Below are 13,601 nucleotides of genomic sequence, written 5' to 3'. Positions count from 1 at the left end.
AAAGACGTCCTCCATTTAGCCTTATACAGAGCTGACATCTGATCTACATTATACAACGCAGGCAGAGTTATGTGTTCTTTGGCTCTTTTTCTAAAGCCAGGTAGTTCATAACTTAAATATTTTAGTTAAATGAGTGCTTCCCTGAACCCCCTTTCCAGGAATCTTGATTTTCACTGAAATTTTTTTTGGTCAGATTCTAAACGTCCCAAGTCTGGATTTCTCATTTACAAACACACTTGGAAATTACATTTCAAGCCTTTAATTCCACAAAAAGCCTTTACTGATTTCAAGACTCAAGACCCTCCAGCAATTTGAATTTTCCTCTCAGACAAAATATTCTGCCAGTTGCACTTGGTAGTTTAACTTCTGGGCATAGCTTTTTCTGGTGCTCATACATTCTTGGAATTGTTCCCAAGGAATTCTTTCCTAATTGGGCCGCTAGGCTTAATTAGCTTCTAGAATGGAATCCAACGGTGTGAAAAGAAGCCCTTTGGAAATCTAATGCTTGGCTTGACTTAGGCAGCAGAAGAGGCAAGCTCTTCAGCTAAAAAGATTCCTCCAAAGGGCAGTGAATAGAGCGCTAGTAGAGCTTTTGCGTGTTTGCATCACCCCTTTAACTATGTGGTGGTTGTCAGAAGGCTGACAGGTGGGGGTGGCCTGAGCAGGAGGGGCAGGGGGCAGCTAGCTCACTATACCATATAAAGCACTGAGCTATATATAACCCCCAGCTTACTTTTTGGATCTAGTGCTCTCAGGCTGAAGACCCAAGCAAGTATCATCTTCCCAGGCAGATCTTAAGGACTGAATTAAAGCTTTCTTAGTGAGAAAGAAGGCCTCAGGTGTCTCTGTGCCCCACCATCAAGCTCAGCTTTCTAAGTAAAAGTAGCACTAAACTATTCCTTTACTCTAGAGGCCAGGCCCTCTGTACTCTGACTAGACACATCACTGAAAACCAGGCCTTCCCACCCACCAGAGATGGCAAAAGGAAAGAAACTAGGCATTCTGCTTGCACAAAACTTGGTAAGGATACCTCAGAGGTTTTCTACTACCAGGGAGGCAAGGTTCACCCCCAGCATCCAATTTCAGCTGTGCTGTCCTTCCAGCTTCTCACCCCCCCCCCCAACCCCCAGGGGTGGGGGTAAAGAAGGAGAAAAAGAGAGAGGAGCAGATGAAATATAAACGATATATGCAGTAGCAGTCTGAGGCAGCATCCAGTGCTCTGGGCCATGGCAGGGCTATATGCAGGTGTCCAGTGGGAGGAGGTGACCCTCCTCCACTGCTCTCTGGCCCCTGTGGTGACTCCAGAGTGGGCGGGCGGGCGGGCAGGAGGTGAGGGAGGCAGTGTGTGTGAGCACTTACGTCGGTGGCCTTTTTCTCCGCCAGTTCCAGCTTCTCCTGGGCATCTTTGAGAGCCTCGGAGTATTTGTCCAGTTCATCTTCTGTGCCCTTGAGTTTCTTTTGTAGCGACACCAGCTCATCTTCCAGCTGGGAGTTGCCGTGGGGGACGGGGAGTGGGGGGTGCAGCAGGCAGCGTGATCCCGCAGGGGAGGGGTGTGGGTGCACAGAACCAGAAGGACAGGGACAGCAGGACAGAGAGAGGGAAAGACAGAGGGAGGGAGGGAGAGAGAGAGAGAGACAGAGTTAGCCATTCTGCGCCGAGCCGCGCGCCCCGGGTACCTTGGCGGCGGTCTCATCGGCGGCCAGGAGGCTGTCCTCCGCCTTGTGCAGCTCCTCCAGCACCCGGTCCCGCTCGTCCTCCGACACCCGCAGCAGCTTCTCCTTCGCCGCGATGTCCTCCTCCAGCTAGGGGGCAGCGGCGGGCGCGGGCGGCCGGCACGGACCGGGTGTTAGACACACACAACACACGGGGCGCTGGGTTGACTGGGGTTCCTCTGGCTCAGGGCGCCTCCGAGTTTGGATTTAAGGGTCCCCAGGTAACCTCCTCTTGCCGGAGCTTGAGGTGAACCGTGGCCCACCCTGCACCCGACCTCCCCGCAGGACGAGACTCCTGCCATGTCCCAGTGGACTCAAGTTTACAACTTGGGGGTGCAGATAAAAGTCCCTATCCTCCTGGCCTTCAGGCCTTACTCTCTATTCTGTCTCATCTTTGTTCTTAGGGAAAAACTCCATGACCCTGCACCCCCCCCCCCCAGTTGAAGGGATTAGTACCCCTGGGGAAATGTCCAGAAGAACTTCGAACACGTTCTGGACTCAATTCCCTTCAACACCACCCCCCACCCCCCACCCCCCTCCTTCCCACCCCCACGGGTCCAAATTTGATTCCCAATCCAGAGAATCAAGTGCCTCTAGGGCTTGAATTGACTTCGCGGGCCCTGGGAACCAGAGAAGGGAAATACATGTCCTCAGACGAGCCTAAAAAGTTAAAATAAGCCCGAATTTTGCTCTCTCCCTCCTCCCCTCTTCAGACGCACATCCCTGGCTGTCCTGGGAAGGGGGTGGTTCCCCGAGTCTTCGGGCTGAGGGGCCGGGAAGGGGTGTCAGGCCGGTCCAAGGGCTCGGGTGCCCGCCCGGTGGACTCAGGGCGGGGAGGTGCAGACCTGCTTGCTCCTGTCCTCCGCTGCCTTCTTATCGGCCTCCGCCTGCTCAGCTCGATCCAAGGCGTTCTCTTTGTCGAGCTTGAGCATCTGCATCTTCTTCTTGATGGCATCCATGGTGGCGGCGGCGAGGGGCCCGGGGGCGGCGAGTGTGGCGAGGCGAGAGCGCGGTGGGGCAGCCGAGCCGGAGTGCGAGCGCGGAGCCGCCTGCTCCTTCCAGATATGTACTTTCCCGAGGGGACGACCGCATTCCTCAAGACAGCCAATACTTTTTTGGAAAAGCTTTCCTCTCCTGCCCCCTTTCCCCTCTCCTCCCTCCGCCCCCTGCGCCCTCCCCGCTCCTCCCGCGGGGGCTGCTCGCCCATTCGCTGCCGCCTGCCAGCCTCCCAGTTGACGGTGGATATGACTATATATGGGGACCGGCGCCGCAGCAGCGCGGCCGCCTTGGGCCGCCCCGTTTTCAAACCTGTACGCCAGGGAGATGGCGTTGGGACTTCGCTAGGGCCGAGCCGGGGGCGAGGTGCTAACCTCTGCCTTGTGCGCACCCTTCCCTGGGAGCCGATGCCCCGCCATTAGGGTCCCCAGCCAAGCCCGCCCGAGTCACAGGAGCCCAGGGAAGCGGAGCAGGGGGCAGGTGCGCGTCTCCCCCCTGAGCCGCTGGACTCCAGCGCGCTCAGCATCAGGCCACCGGGGTCCCCAGCAGCCAGCACCCAGGTCTTAATGCTCCGGGCATCTGCCCAGAGTTTCCCAAGCAGCTTTCAGCCCGACAGGTGTCATCGTGGTCTCTCACTTTCCTGAAACTAAACTGGAGTAGAGAAAGGGAGAGTTGAGAGCAAGACCTGGGGGCCGCTCCTGAGACTTTTCCTGCTGGTGCAGGTCAGAATGCCTGGTGATCTGTCTTCTGTGTGCCCTTCCCCTCAGGGAGGGCTAGTCAAATACTTTAGGGACACAGGACTCAGTTGGCTTAGTTCTGCATGTGCCTGTGCAGTGCTTCTGCAAAGGGTTGGGAAGGAAAGGTGGGTGGGTAGGAGTTGAAGATGAAAGAACACTGAATTTAGACTCAGACAACTTGGTCATTGGTCTCTATCACCAGCAACTGTGTGACTGTGAGGAGTTAGCCTCCATGCAGTAGATTCCTCATCTTTAAATCCAGGGGGTAGATGATCCCCAGGGTGCCTCCAGATCTAACTTTTCATAATTTTTCTTGCACTGATTTTAGGGATTTGGCCTCTTGCTGTGGTAGATGTTCAGGTACCAGGTTGCCAAAACATGGGATAAATGTTAACCCAGCTAAGTCATTGTATCCATAGTCATAACTCGGAGGAGGGAACAGGCCCAGCTCTGTGTAAGTGAGCTCAGCTTGGAGGCAGCAGGATTTCCTCTGCATCTCTCTCTTACTCCTCTCAGCCCCCAAAGAGGAAAAGCCTGCTCTTTTCAGAACTTTGGTGGGAGGGAAAGAAAGGGGGCTGCCCCAAGGCTCTGCCTGACTGGCTGAGACAGAGTTGGTGAGGGTCTTGTTAAGAGTCCCCATAGATTAATTCACAACCTGTACTACATGGATACTGAATATTCCCTGAATGGTATCTGAGCAGACTAGGCAGGCCAAACAACTTGTAAGTCCTCAGAGAAAGATCAAGTTCCTCTCCAGAATTTTATCAGGTTTCTTCCACTAACCCAACTGCCCAGGAGGGAAAACATACCCTGACCTAATGGTCAGAACAGTACATCTGTGTGCATAGGGGCTGCTCGGCACAGAAACTCACCGGAACCCTTCAATCGCCATATGTCAACCCCGACACTGCAGCACGGACAAAGTTCAAGGCTTATCAGCAATATACAGATGTGTGGACTACAGGGAGCTGACTTCCCAGCCTGGAGCTCCGCAGAGGGGGCAAGAGTAGGGACTCAGGAGTTAGACTTTGGGATCCAAACCTGGCCTGGCCTCCTCCTTGCAATGTGGCCTTAGCCATGTTACAACCTCTTTACGCCTCAGTTTTCTCTTCTCTAAAGTAGGTGTAAAAATTCTTCACTCTCAGGGTTGTCACAAGGATGAAAATGAGATCACGAATGAAAAGCATTTTGTCTAGCAGATAGCAAAGTGCTCAGTAAATTGTGGCTGCTTGGGTGGCAGAGGGCCAGTCATTTTTCCTCTCTGGGTTTCAGTTTTCTCATCTATAAAATGAGGCAGCTGAACTAGAGAAACTCTTAGAGGGACCATCTATTACTGACTCTCGTCTGCTGTGCCTAACCTAGCAGAGGAACTTGTTCAAGTTTCCTTGAATGAACAGGTGCTACAGACAATTCATCAAACACACCACTGGTGAGCACCTGCTATCTGTTAGCCAAGCACTAGGCTCTGGGATCCTCAGATGAATAAGACACACCCATGCTCTCCATGTCCAGCATGAGTAGGGGTATAGGAATTCAGAGGAGGAAGAAATTGGATTGACCAGGTCAGAGCAGACAGAAAAAGACTTCTCTTGAAGTGGTGGTTTTAAAACTGATTTTAGAGGAAGGGTAGTGGTTAGTTAGAGAGGAGGGTATTGTATGAGCCAAGGAAGAAAAGGGAATGTTTGATGGTGGTTGGACAGTAGGTTCATTGGGGGGGTGGGGGTGGGGGGGTGGACTGGGATATGATGTTGGAAAGATAGATTGGGGGCATGTGGTGAAGGGACTTGCATTCTGGGTTCAGACATTCAGGTCTTATAGTGAGATTCTCTTCTCTTCCCTGCCTGTAGGGCTATGTTTAGAGGTTGAAGATAGTGATGTCCAGTTGTGGATAGAGTTGCACAGAGCCAAAATTTAAACTCCCTTGGTACAACATTATTGATCCCTAGACTAACGGGTTAACACAGCAGGTCCTTGGACTCAATCATTTCCATTTCACCACTGTTGAGATTCTGTCCCATAAATAGCCTGACAGCTAGCCAGACCCAACCCAGCTTCATGAGCTGCACCACTCATGACCTTTCTGTCACCAAAGGCTAGGACGAGCAAAACATGACTTAAACAACCATTTCTTCTGTCCTGGACAGGTCTCTTGGTTCCTGGACAGAATCAAAAGAGGTGGGGTGGACAGCCATGTGCTATAGTATAAATCTCTGTTTCCCAGCTAATTGGCCATGACTCAAGGAAAAATCCATCAGCTAACCAGGGACCTAGTGTGTGACCTGTCAGGTGAAGATGTATTGGGAGACTCTCGAACTGCAATTTGAACTAAAGAATGTGGAAAGTATGAATCATTAACTGATGCTGCTAAAACAAAAAGGGTTTGCAGGCTTGGGCTGGAGATGCCTGTATGAGAATGGTTAAGACTACTCACAAATATTTAGCCTTTCTCCCTAATCAGAGTCTTGGTAGGATTGCATATCTCTACCCACTCTTCCCCAATTAAATTAGGTATGGTCATTTGATTTCTTGGGCCAAGGAAATGTGAACAGAAGTGACTTATAGTGGACACTTAAAGAGTTAGCATATGACTCACCATGTTCGTTTTTAAGATTGTTGCTCCTCGATCATTCTGGGTTCCCAAGTGGCTACAACCAGCAGAACATCCCTTGTCCTCCCAACTAACCATTGGTGGACATGTAGCAAGAGCATGCTATGAACCTTTGCTATTTCAGGTCACTGAAATCTGGGAGTTGTTTGTTACTGAAGCATAACTAGCTTCTCCTGACTAATATACCACAATAGGCCCTGCATCAACTAAGTTATGGGGAAGCAGAGAAGTCTGGTTATAGAGGAAGGAGAATGGATCAGACATAGCAAGATAAAGAGAAGCACCTTTGGGAGAAAGAAACTGGGAGGCTACAACCAAATTTCAGTTCTAGTTGTCGTTATTATAACCCCCTTTCTTTCCTGAGGTTACACGACAGAGTCTATGTACCATGGGAGCCTGTTCAGCATCCTTGGCCCTGAGGTTCTGTGTGTACACTAAAAATGTTCATGGAATTTCCAGCAGATTTTTCCCAGGGCTTGGCAGTTAGTCATTTCTCAATAAATGCTTGTTGAATGATTATTTATTGGCTATTAGCCATACAAGTAAGTAGGAGAAACAGTGTCTGGGAAGGAGAGATGAAAACACTAGGCTCAAAAGACTTATTTCAATTCAAAATATGGACTCCATGTTTTATTTTATGAAGAATGAATATACGTATTGTGATAGGTTAGGATGCCCCCACAAATATTTACTGGACACCTTTTGTGTGCAAGGCACTTAACTAGACTTTATGGGATAAAGGAAGGTGGATAACAAACATAGATCCTTTCCTCTAGGAAAAGTATTTATCTATATATGTTATGGGGTAAAACTCTCTCTGGGGATCATTGAATGTGTATTTCCTACTGTGTTACCATTGTCCCAAAGACTACCTGGGCTCCCCCACAGCTGTGAGGATCCCATAGCTTAGGTGTTCTAGGAGAACTTTAATAGTAAATGTACTGCCCCTTCCCATATAAGAGCACCCATACTTGCCATACTACATTTCCCAATATTTGTTTAGAAAAGAGAGTCAACACTCACTTGACTGTATACATCAAGGGTTGTTTAAAGTAAAACAGAACAAACAAAAACCTCATTACGCTGATAGTCAAACCTTGTTTAACAGCAAGAGCGCTGCCTGTGTTCGGTGACTCCCCCAGAGTCATCAGTGCTGACTCAGGCAATTAAGAGAAAGTGAAGAATCTATAATTAAACCCAGAGACAATTGCTTCTTCCACTGGCTTCTGGAATGCAGCATGTTATGCTCAGAGCTCATTGTCCCATGGAACAAGATACAGCGTGTTCTCTTCATATACAACAGAGTTTTCTTTCTCAAGGATCTGTGATACTACCATCAGGACACAAGCAACCTAGGCTCTGCTTCCAGGGAGGGCCTGACACTCAGAAAGGTTTTTGGCCATTGTGGATGCCTTTCTTCATGGCTTAGTGACACACGGCTGGTTCTGATTTGGCTTCAAGGCCCCCAAGTACACTTGCTACCCGGGGTGTTTGCTCACGCAAAAAGGTTCTCACAGTTCAAAAAAAGGCAATGAGTTTTCCTGCCTTGCATCTCATATTCTGTCTTTCAACAATAGCAACTATGTAGAGAGTCAATCAAGCCCACACGTGGTGGAATTTAGCTGTCTCAAGAATGGCAATATTGCCCATATATATAAAGTTTAAAAAGCACTTTCAAGTTTATTATGCCTCACAACCTTTTATGACAGCACCAGGATGCCTGCTATTATTCCCACTTTATAGATTAGAAAACCAAGGGTAGTGATTGGCTCACGATTAACCAGCTGGGAGGTGACAGTGCAGGGACAAGAGCGAGGATGTCCCAGGTCCCAGCCATAGTGCTCTTTTCATTAACCATTCCTCAGTCTGTTTTTACATTAATATTTGATATCATATTGTTATGCAAAGTGATGAAGTCCCAGAAAACCTCAGAATATTGTTCTTGGATTCCCAAATAAATAACCCAGAGGACCGGCTCTGAAAGATACGGGTTTATTAGGACTTACGTGTGCAGCAGAGGCAGCCAACCGGTGAGGTTGAACTCCTAAGTCCCATCTGGCCTGCAGACAGGCTGCACCGGGGGCAGCTGGCTGGTGCTATTGTTTCCCTACCTCCCCCCACCCCCTGACTTTCCCAACACCAGGTTTTATAGAGCACAGAAAGCAGAACAACAGGGCATACAGGTGGAGGAGGAATGGGCCTGTGTGAAATCAAAACACTAGCTGTTTACAATCCAGGCTCATATCTAGAAGCAGTTTCTCTTTGGCCTTTCTTCTGGCTGGGTTCCCAATCTCACAGTCTGCTTACTGATGGCCTTCACTGTATTTCCCACTGGGTGGGAGGGGAAGCTGGATCATGGGAAGGGGCCCATGTTCCCATTTACCATACACATATTTAAAAGCAACACATTATAAGGTGAAGGGGAGCTGAGAGGGGGCTGCCAGAGGTCGTTCTACATATGAACATGGTTGAAAGGTGAGAGTAGTGAAGCTGGGACGATGAGGGTGCCTCATCCTGCATGGGCCATCGTGGTACTGCACCCCGGGCTCCCAGACCACCCTGCACCCGGCTAGTGGGAGAGCCTGGTGCAAAAGTGTGGTTGGGTCAAGGAAACGTTTCTTCCTCTTGTGTTTATGGCCCAAAATGGGGCCAAAAAAGGGACTCCTTCCCAAAGATGGAAAGGCAGGTATGTTAACTTTGTTCCTAGTAGCTTCAAGGGAGTTTGACGTAATCATTAGAAATCTACACCTGCATCTTTCAAAACCCTTGGGGTGGCCAAGCATGAGCACCACTAATCAATCCAGGCAGTGCATTTGGGGGGAAATGAAGACAAACGATGTGGTCGGGACAGCATGTAGTGCCTCGTGAAGCCACATCCTGTGCAGAAATAAAAGCATCCCCAGGCTTTGCAGTCTAGAGACCTGAGCCAGCCTCAGGGGCCACATCTAAACTTAGGAATGGTTTTAATCATTACTTCCTGGCAAATCCCACATTCTTTTGGTATTGGAGGCCACCTGTTCATTTTTGTATTTTTATACTTGGTTCTCAAGTTTCCATTGATGGCCTTAACAGGAACATATGTGAACGTGACCTCTGCAGCCTCCTGAGTGGCAAGCAGAGCTCCCCTCTTACTCTGCAGACCATGAAACCCGATGTAAGAACACCCGGGGACGTGGACAACCTCAGTGCCTCCTGCTCTAACTGACATCCACCCACCACTCATCCAGGCTCTAGGAGGGCCACCATGTCAGGAAAGGTCAACACTGGGATTTCCAAAGGTTTGGTCCTGTGCCTATGCCACACCTGCTGCCAGGAGCTTAATTTCTGGTTGATGCCATTTGGTTTGGAGGGACTCAGGGTAGGCCCAGGGTACTGAAAACAGGCAGTGGACTCCCGTGTTTTTGTAAAGACTCTTTCTTGGTTGACTAACAAACCTCTTCTTCTCAAGTACTTTCTACTGGGACCCTGGCTTCTCCTTAAGAGAGTTTATTTTCTCTTAAGTATTAAATGTATTGGGGTAATATATGATTTTCAGATGTATAACATTATAATTCAACATCTGTGTACTCTACTGCTTGCTCACCACCCCAAATCTAGTTTCCTCGCGTTACCATGTATTTGTACCCACTTCACCCACTGCAATCTCCCTTCCGTTCCTCTCTGGTAACCACCACTCTGTTGTCTGCATCTACTGTTTCTTGATTTAGTAGAATTTGCTATCTCTCAGTAGAAATGCTTCTCCGAGTGTGTTTCCTCCAGAGGACTGTCTGTACCTCAGTAACTTCCGTGGAGAAGGGAGTCATCCCTTTCCTGCTGCTCGAGGCAGAGGCAACTCTGTTCTTTTCCTGAGGTCCTGCTGCTCAAGGAGGGACTCCGGGCTGCCGGCAGGGTTCCAGAAGAGGCTGGGTATTTTTAGCATGGCCTTCTTTCCTTACCAGCACCTGCTATGATCTGTAACCCAAGGGGCTACTTAAATGCCAGCGAGATGACTGAGGACATGGCAGCCTGAGCTAATGTCCTAAAATACCACCCAAGGGAGGCTTTTCTTGTGGGAGTCATCTCATTATTAGCTCTGTTCCTTTTCTTGTTTGCCCCCAGTCTACGGAGCTGTTTCAGGTCCTGGCTGAGATGTGTGATATCTGCCTTGGGAAGAGACGGGAGAAAACCACTGGATCCGTGTCCCTCGATTCCAGACTGGTTTGTTATGTTGGTTCTGCTCTTGGCTCTCAATGTGTCTTTCCCTTTACTGTTAATGCCAGATGGAAGCAACAAGAGAATGTCTACATATCTTTCCCCACAGCAGAATTCTCTTTGGATAGCCCTAAAAATATAGGAAGATGAGAAACAAAGCCCAGTGAATGTTCTAGTTCAGACGATGGGGATGGGGATGCAGACATCTTTCTTGTAGTGGATATAACTCATTAAACTCATTATCCTTTAAGGATGGGATAAGCTAGAAATAGAAATATGTTCTCAAGAAGCATGATGCATTTGTGGAGGACAGATGCATCATGGGTCATGAAGGATAACGAGGATGTCTTAGGATGTTTCTAATCCTGGAGTTTGACATCAGCCCATACCATCCACACATTCCTTGGTGCCACTGTCAGATGAACAATGCTGGGCTGATAAATTCTAGGGCTAGCCTGGTGTGGAAGTTTTTATGTGCCTCTGATAATTTCTCTGGCTACTCTAAATTCTTGCAAATACCCTGGAAGGCCTGGTTCTGAAGTTAAGAGCTTATTTCCAAAGGAACTGAATCAGAACTTAACTATCTAAATGGGTTGTGTGCCCTTTGAAGTGGCCAGTTTTGATTTAATAGAGTGGGAAATGCAAGCAGTGAATCATACATACAGAGATACAATGCAGTAAAAACTTATATGCATGATATATATCTTATATACATTCAAACCTAAAAATATTTGAGAAGTTGCACATCAACCTGATGATTGAACCCACTTTCTCTGAGGAGGTAGGAGGGGACTAGGATTGCAAATGGAGGGCAGAGGGGAGCATAGCCATATCTTGAAGGTTTAATTGGTATAAGTAGAATATTTTTATTAATTACATAATTAAAGTGTTAACAATCTCAACTTTCTTTACAGCTATTTAAAAATATATCCCTGAGGATCTTACAGAAAACTCTGAAGAGCTTATCACTGCGTGGGTCGCTTCCAGGAAAGGAAATACATTTTGGTGTGTATACTACTCAGAGCCACAGAGTAATGAAAAATCAATTAAAAAATAAAGTAGTCGATCTCCTTCCAGACACCTTTTCTTTTTATAAGTACCTATTATTTTTCAGGCATATCACTGGGCACCAGACATATAACACGCCACCAGCCTGCTGGTCTTCTGTGAGACCCTTTATTTCTGTCACTGCTTGTGGCACACACAAAGTGTTCAGCTACTCATTGGAACTGCCATTACTGCAGTTTTATTTTTTATTTTATTTTTTTATCCTCACCCAAGGACATTTTTTTGCATTTATCTTCAGATAGAGCAGGAGGGAGAGAGGGGGCAAGAGAGAGAGAGAGAGAAACATTGATGTGAGAGAGACACATTGACTGGTTGCCACCCACACAACCCCAACCGGGGTGGGGGACAAACTGCAACCAAGGTACATGCCCCTAGTGGGAATCGAACCTGGGACTCTCTGGTCTACGGGCCAACGCTCTAACCCCTGAGCCAAATCGGCCAGGGCTATTTTTTTGTTTTTAATATGTTTTTGTTGATTTTATAGAGAGAGAGGAAGGGAGAGAGAAATAGAAACATTGATGTCAAAGAGAAACATTGATCAACCCCCTCCTGCACGCTCCCCAACTGAGAATCGACCTGCAACCTGGGCATGTGCCCTGACCAGGAATGGAACCAGGACCTCTCAGTCCATGGGATGATGCTCTATGCACTGAGCCAGGCCAGCAGCATTTGCTGCTATTTTACAAGCCACCCAATAAAATTAGTTTCATTATCCCCTGGCTGGTGTGGCTCAGTTGGTTGGACGTCATCCCATGCACCAAAAGGTTGCTGGTTTGGTTCCTGGTCAGGGCACATGCCCGGGTTGCAGGCTTGATCCCCAGTAGGGGGCGTGCAGGAGGTGGCCAATCAACACTTTGCTCTCACATGGATGTTTCTCTGTCCCTAAAAATCAATAAAATTAATTAAAAAAAAATAGTTTTATTACTTTACCATCCTATTTTTGGACCAAAAACAACATGCCCCCAGCTCACTCTCTTTATCAAATTTGTGGACCTTGGTTCCTGACGACTAACGAATGCTCCCAGAACGCCAGCCTGCCTTCAAAGGATAGAGACTTGCCTTATGAGGCTTTAAAAATGTGCTACAGCCCTGGCCAGTTTGGCTCAGCGGTTAGAGTGTCGGCCTGCGGTCCAGAGAGACCCGGGTTCGGTTCCCGCTAAGGGCACATACTTCAGTTGCAGTTTGTACCGGCCCTGGTTGGTCGTGCGGGTGGCAGCCACTTGATGTGTCCCTTCACATCGATGTTTCTCTCTCTCTCTCTTCCTCTCTCTCCCTCCCACTCTATCTGTACAAAAAATGGAAAAATGTCCTCGGGTGAGGAAAAAAAAAATGTGCTACAGAATCTAAGGGAATAGAGGCTGTAAGAGGAGCTCAAAAATACTTTTGGAAAAAATACAAATTAAAGAACATACAGCAAAATATAGACTATAGTTTTTTTTAGATGATGGATAGAATTATAAGACATTTCTGAAAAACTTTTTATAGTTTTCAAAGTTTCAAAAATGAATGTTTTACTTTTCTAATAATAAAAATTAATACATGTTCAGAAACTCCTTTACCCATCAACAACGATGTAAATATGAGGCCTCCCAAAGGGACAATTTTGAAAGAGAGGCTTATGGCTCTGAACTACTGCTCGGTCATATTCTGCATGTTTCCCATTTCACAATCATGGGCTATTTGTGTGCACGTCTTAGCGCCTCTCCGCGACAAACACTCCTCGAGCGCCACTCCCCTCCCCGCAGCACCCAGCACCCAGCACCCAGCACCCAGCACCCAGCACAGGACTCCCACTGAGTAATAACACAAGTAACAACAGCAGTGGACTCTCACTGGACAAGGCCTGGACAAGGCTACGAGTTGGACCCAATTCAGGTACCAGAGTTCACCTTAACCACTAGGCTATATCATTCCCCCCAGGGCTTGATGGGAAGAGAACTACAACACATGTTTATTAAATAGATAGCCCACATGTACATTAAAAATTATACTTGTATGGAAAACAGATTTCTAAAATATTATTTAAAGGAGCATCAACTCAGAGACATGGAAATAGAGCTCAGACTGTCAAACCTCAGAGAAGGGTACAGTGGGGAGAGGAAGGGAAGAGATCTATCAAAGAACTTACATGCATATGTGCATAACCAATGGACATAGCCGACAATGGGGAGGGGGTGATAGGATTGGGAGGAGGGTGTCAATGGGGGAAAAGGAAAAACATCTGTAACAAAAATAAATTAATTAATAAAAAATAATTAAAATAAAATATCATCAAACCCCTGTAAATC

At 47.6% G+C, this 13,601-nt stretch overlaps 1 protein-coding gene across 16 annotated transcripts in view; it reads right to left on the bottom strand.

Moving 5' to 3' along the window:
- Positions 1–2,746, bottom strand: part of TPM1 (tropomyosin 1) — a 34,651-nt gene extending 31,905 nt beyond the window's left edge. For 7 of the 16 annotated variants that reach the window (XM_036253712.1, XM_036253604.1, XM_036253813.1 and 4 more), the window contains exons 1-2: positions 2,559–2,736; positions 1,360–1,485 (exon numbers count right to left, since the gene is read on the bottom strand). In XM_036253712.1, coding sequence (XP_036109605.1) covers positions 1,360–1,485; positions 2,559–2,672 — 240 coding nt within the window. In that variant the 5' untranslated portion in view covers positions 2,673–2,736. Of the gene's footprint in view, positions 1–1,359; positions 1,486–1,677; positions 1,804–2,558 lie in introns of all 16 variants that reach the window. The other 9 variants (XM_036253614.1, XM_036253673.1, XM_036253730.1 and 6 more) reach the window with 4 other exon arrangements.
- Positions 2,747–13,601: the final 10,855 nt, after the last annotated feature.

Source organism: Molossus molossus, unplaced genomic scaffold (assembly GCF_014108415.1).
Source record: "Molossus molossus isolate mMolMol1 unplaced genomic scaffold, mMolMol1.p scaffold_m16_p_1, whole genome shotgun sequence".
In the NCBI taxonomy this organism is placed as follows: Eukaryota; Metazoa; Chordata; class Mammalia; order Chiroptera; family Molossidae; genus Molossus; species Molossus molossus.
Note: the sequence above shows the minus strand (reverse complement) of the source record. Positions and strands in the feature narration are given on the sequence as shown.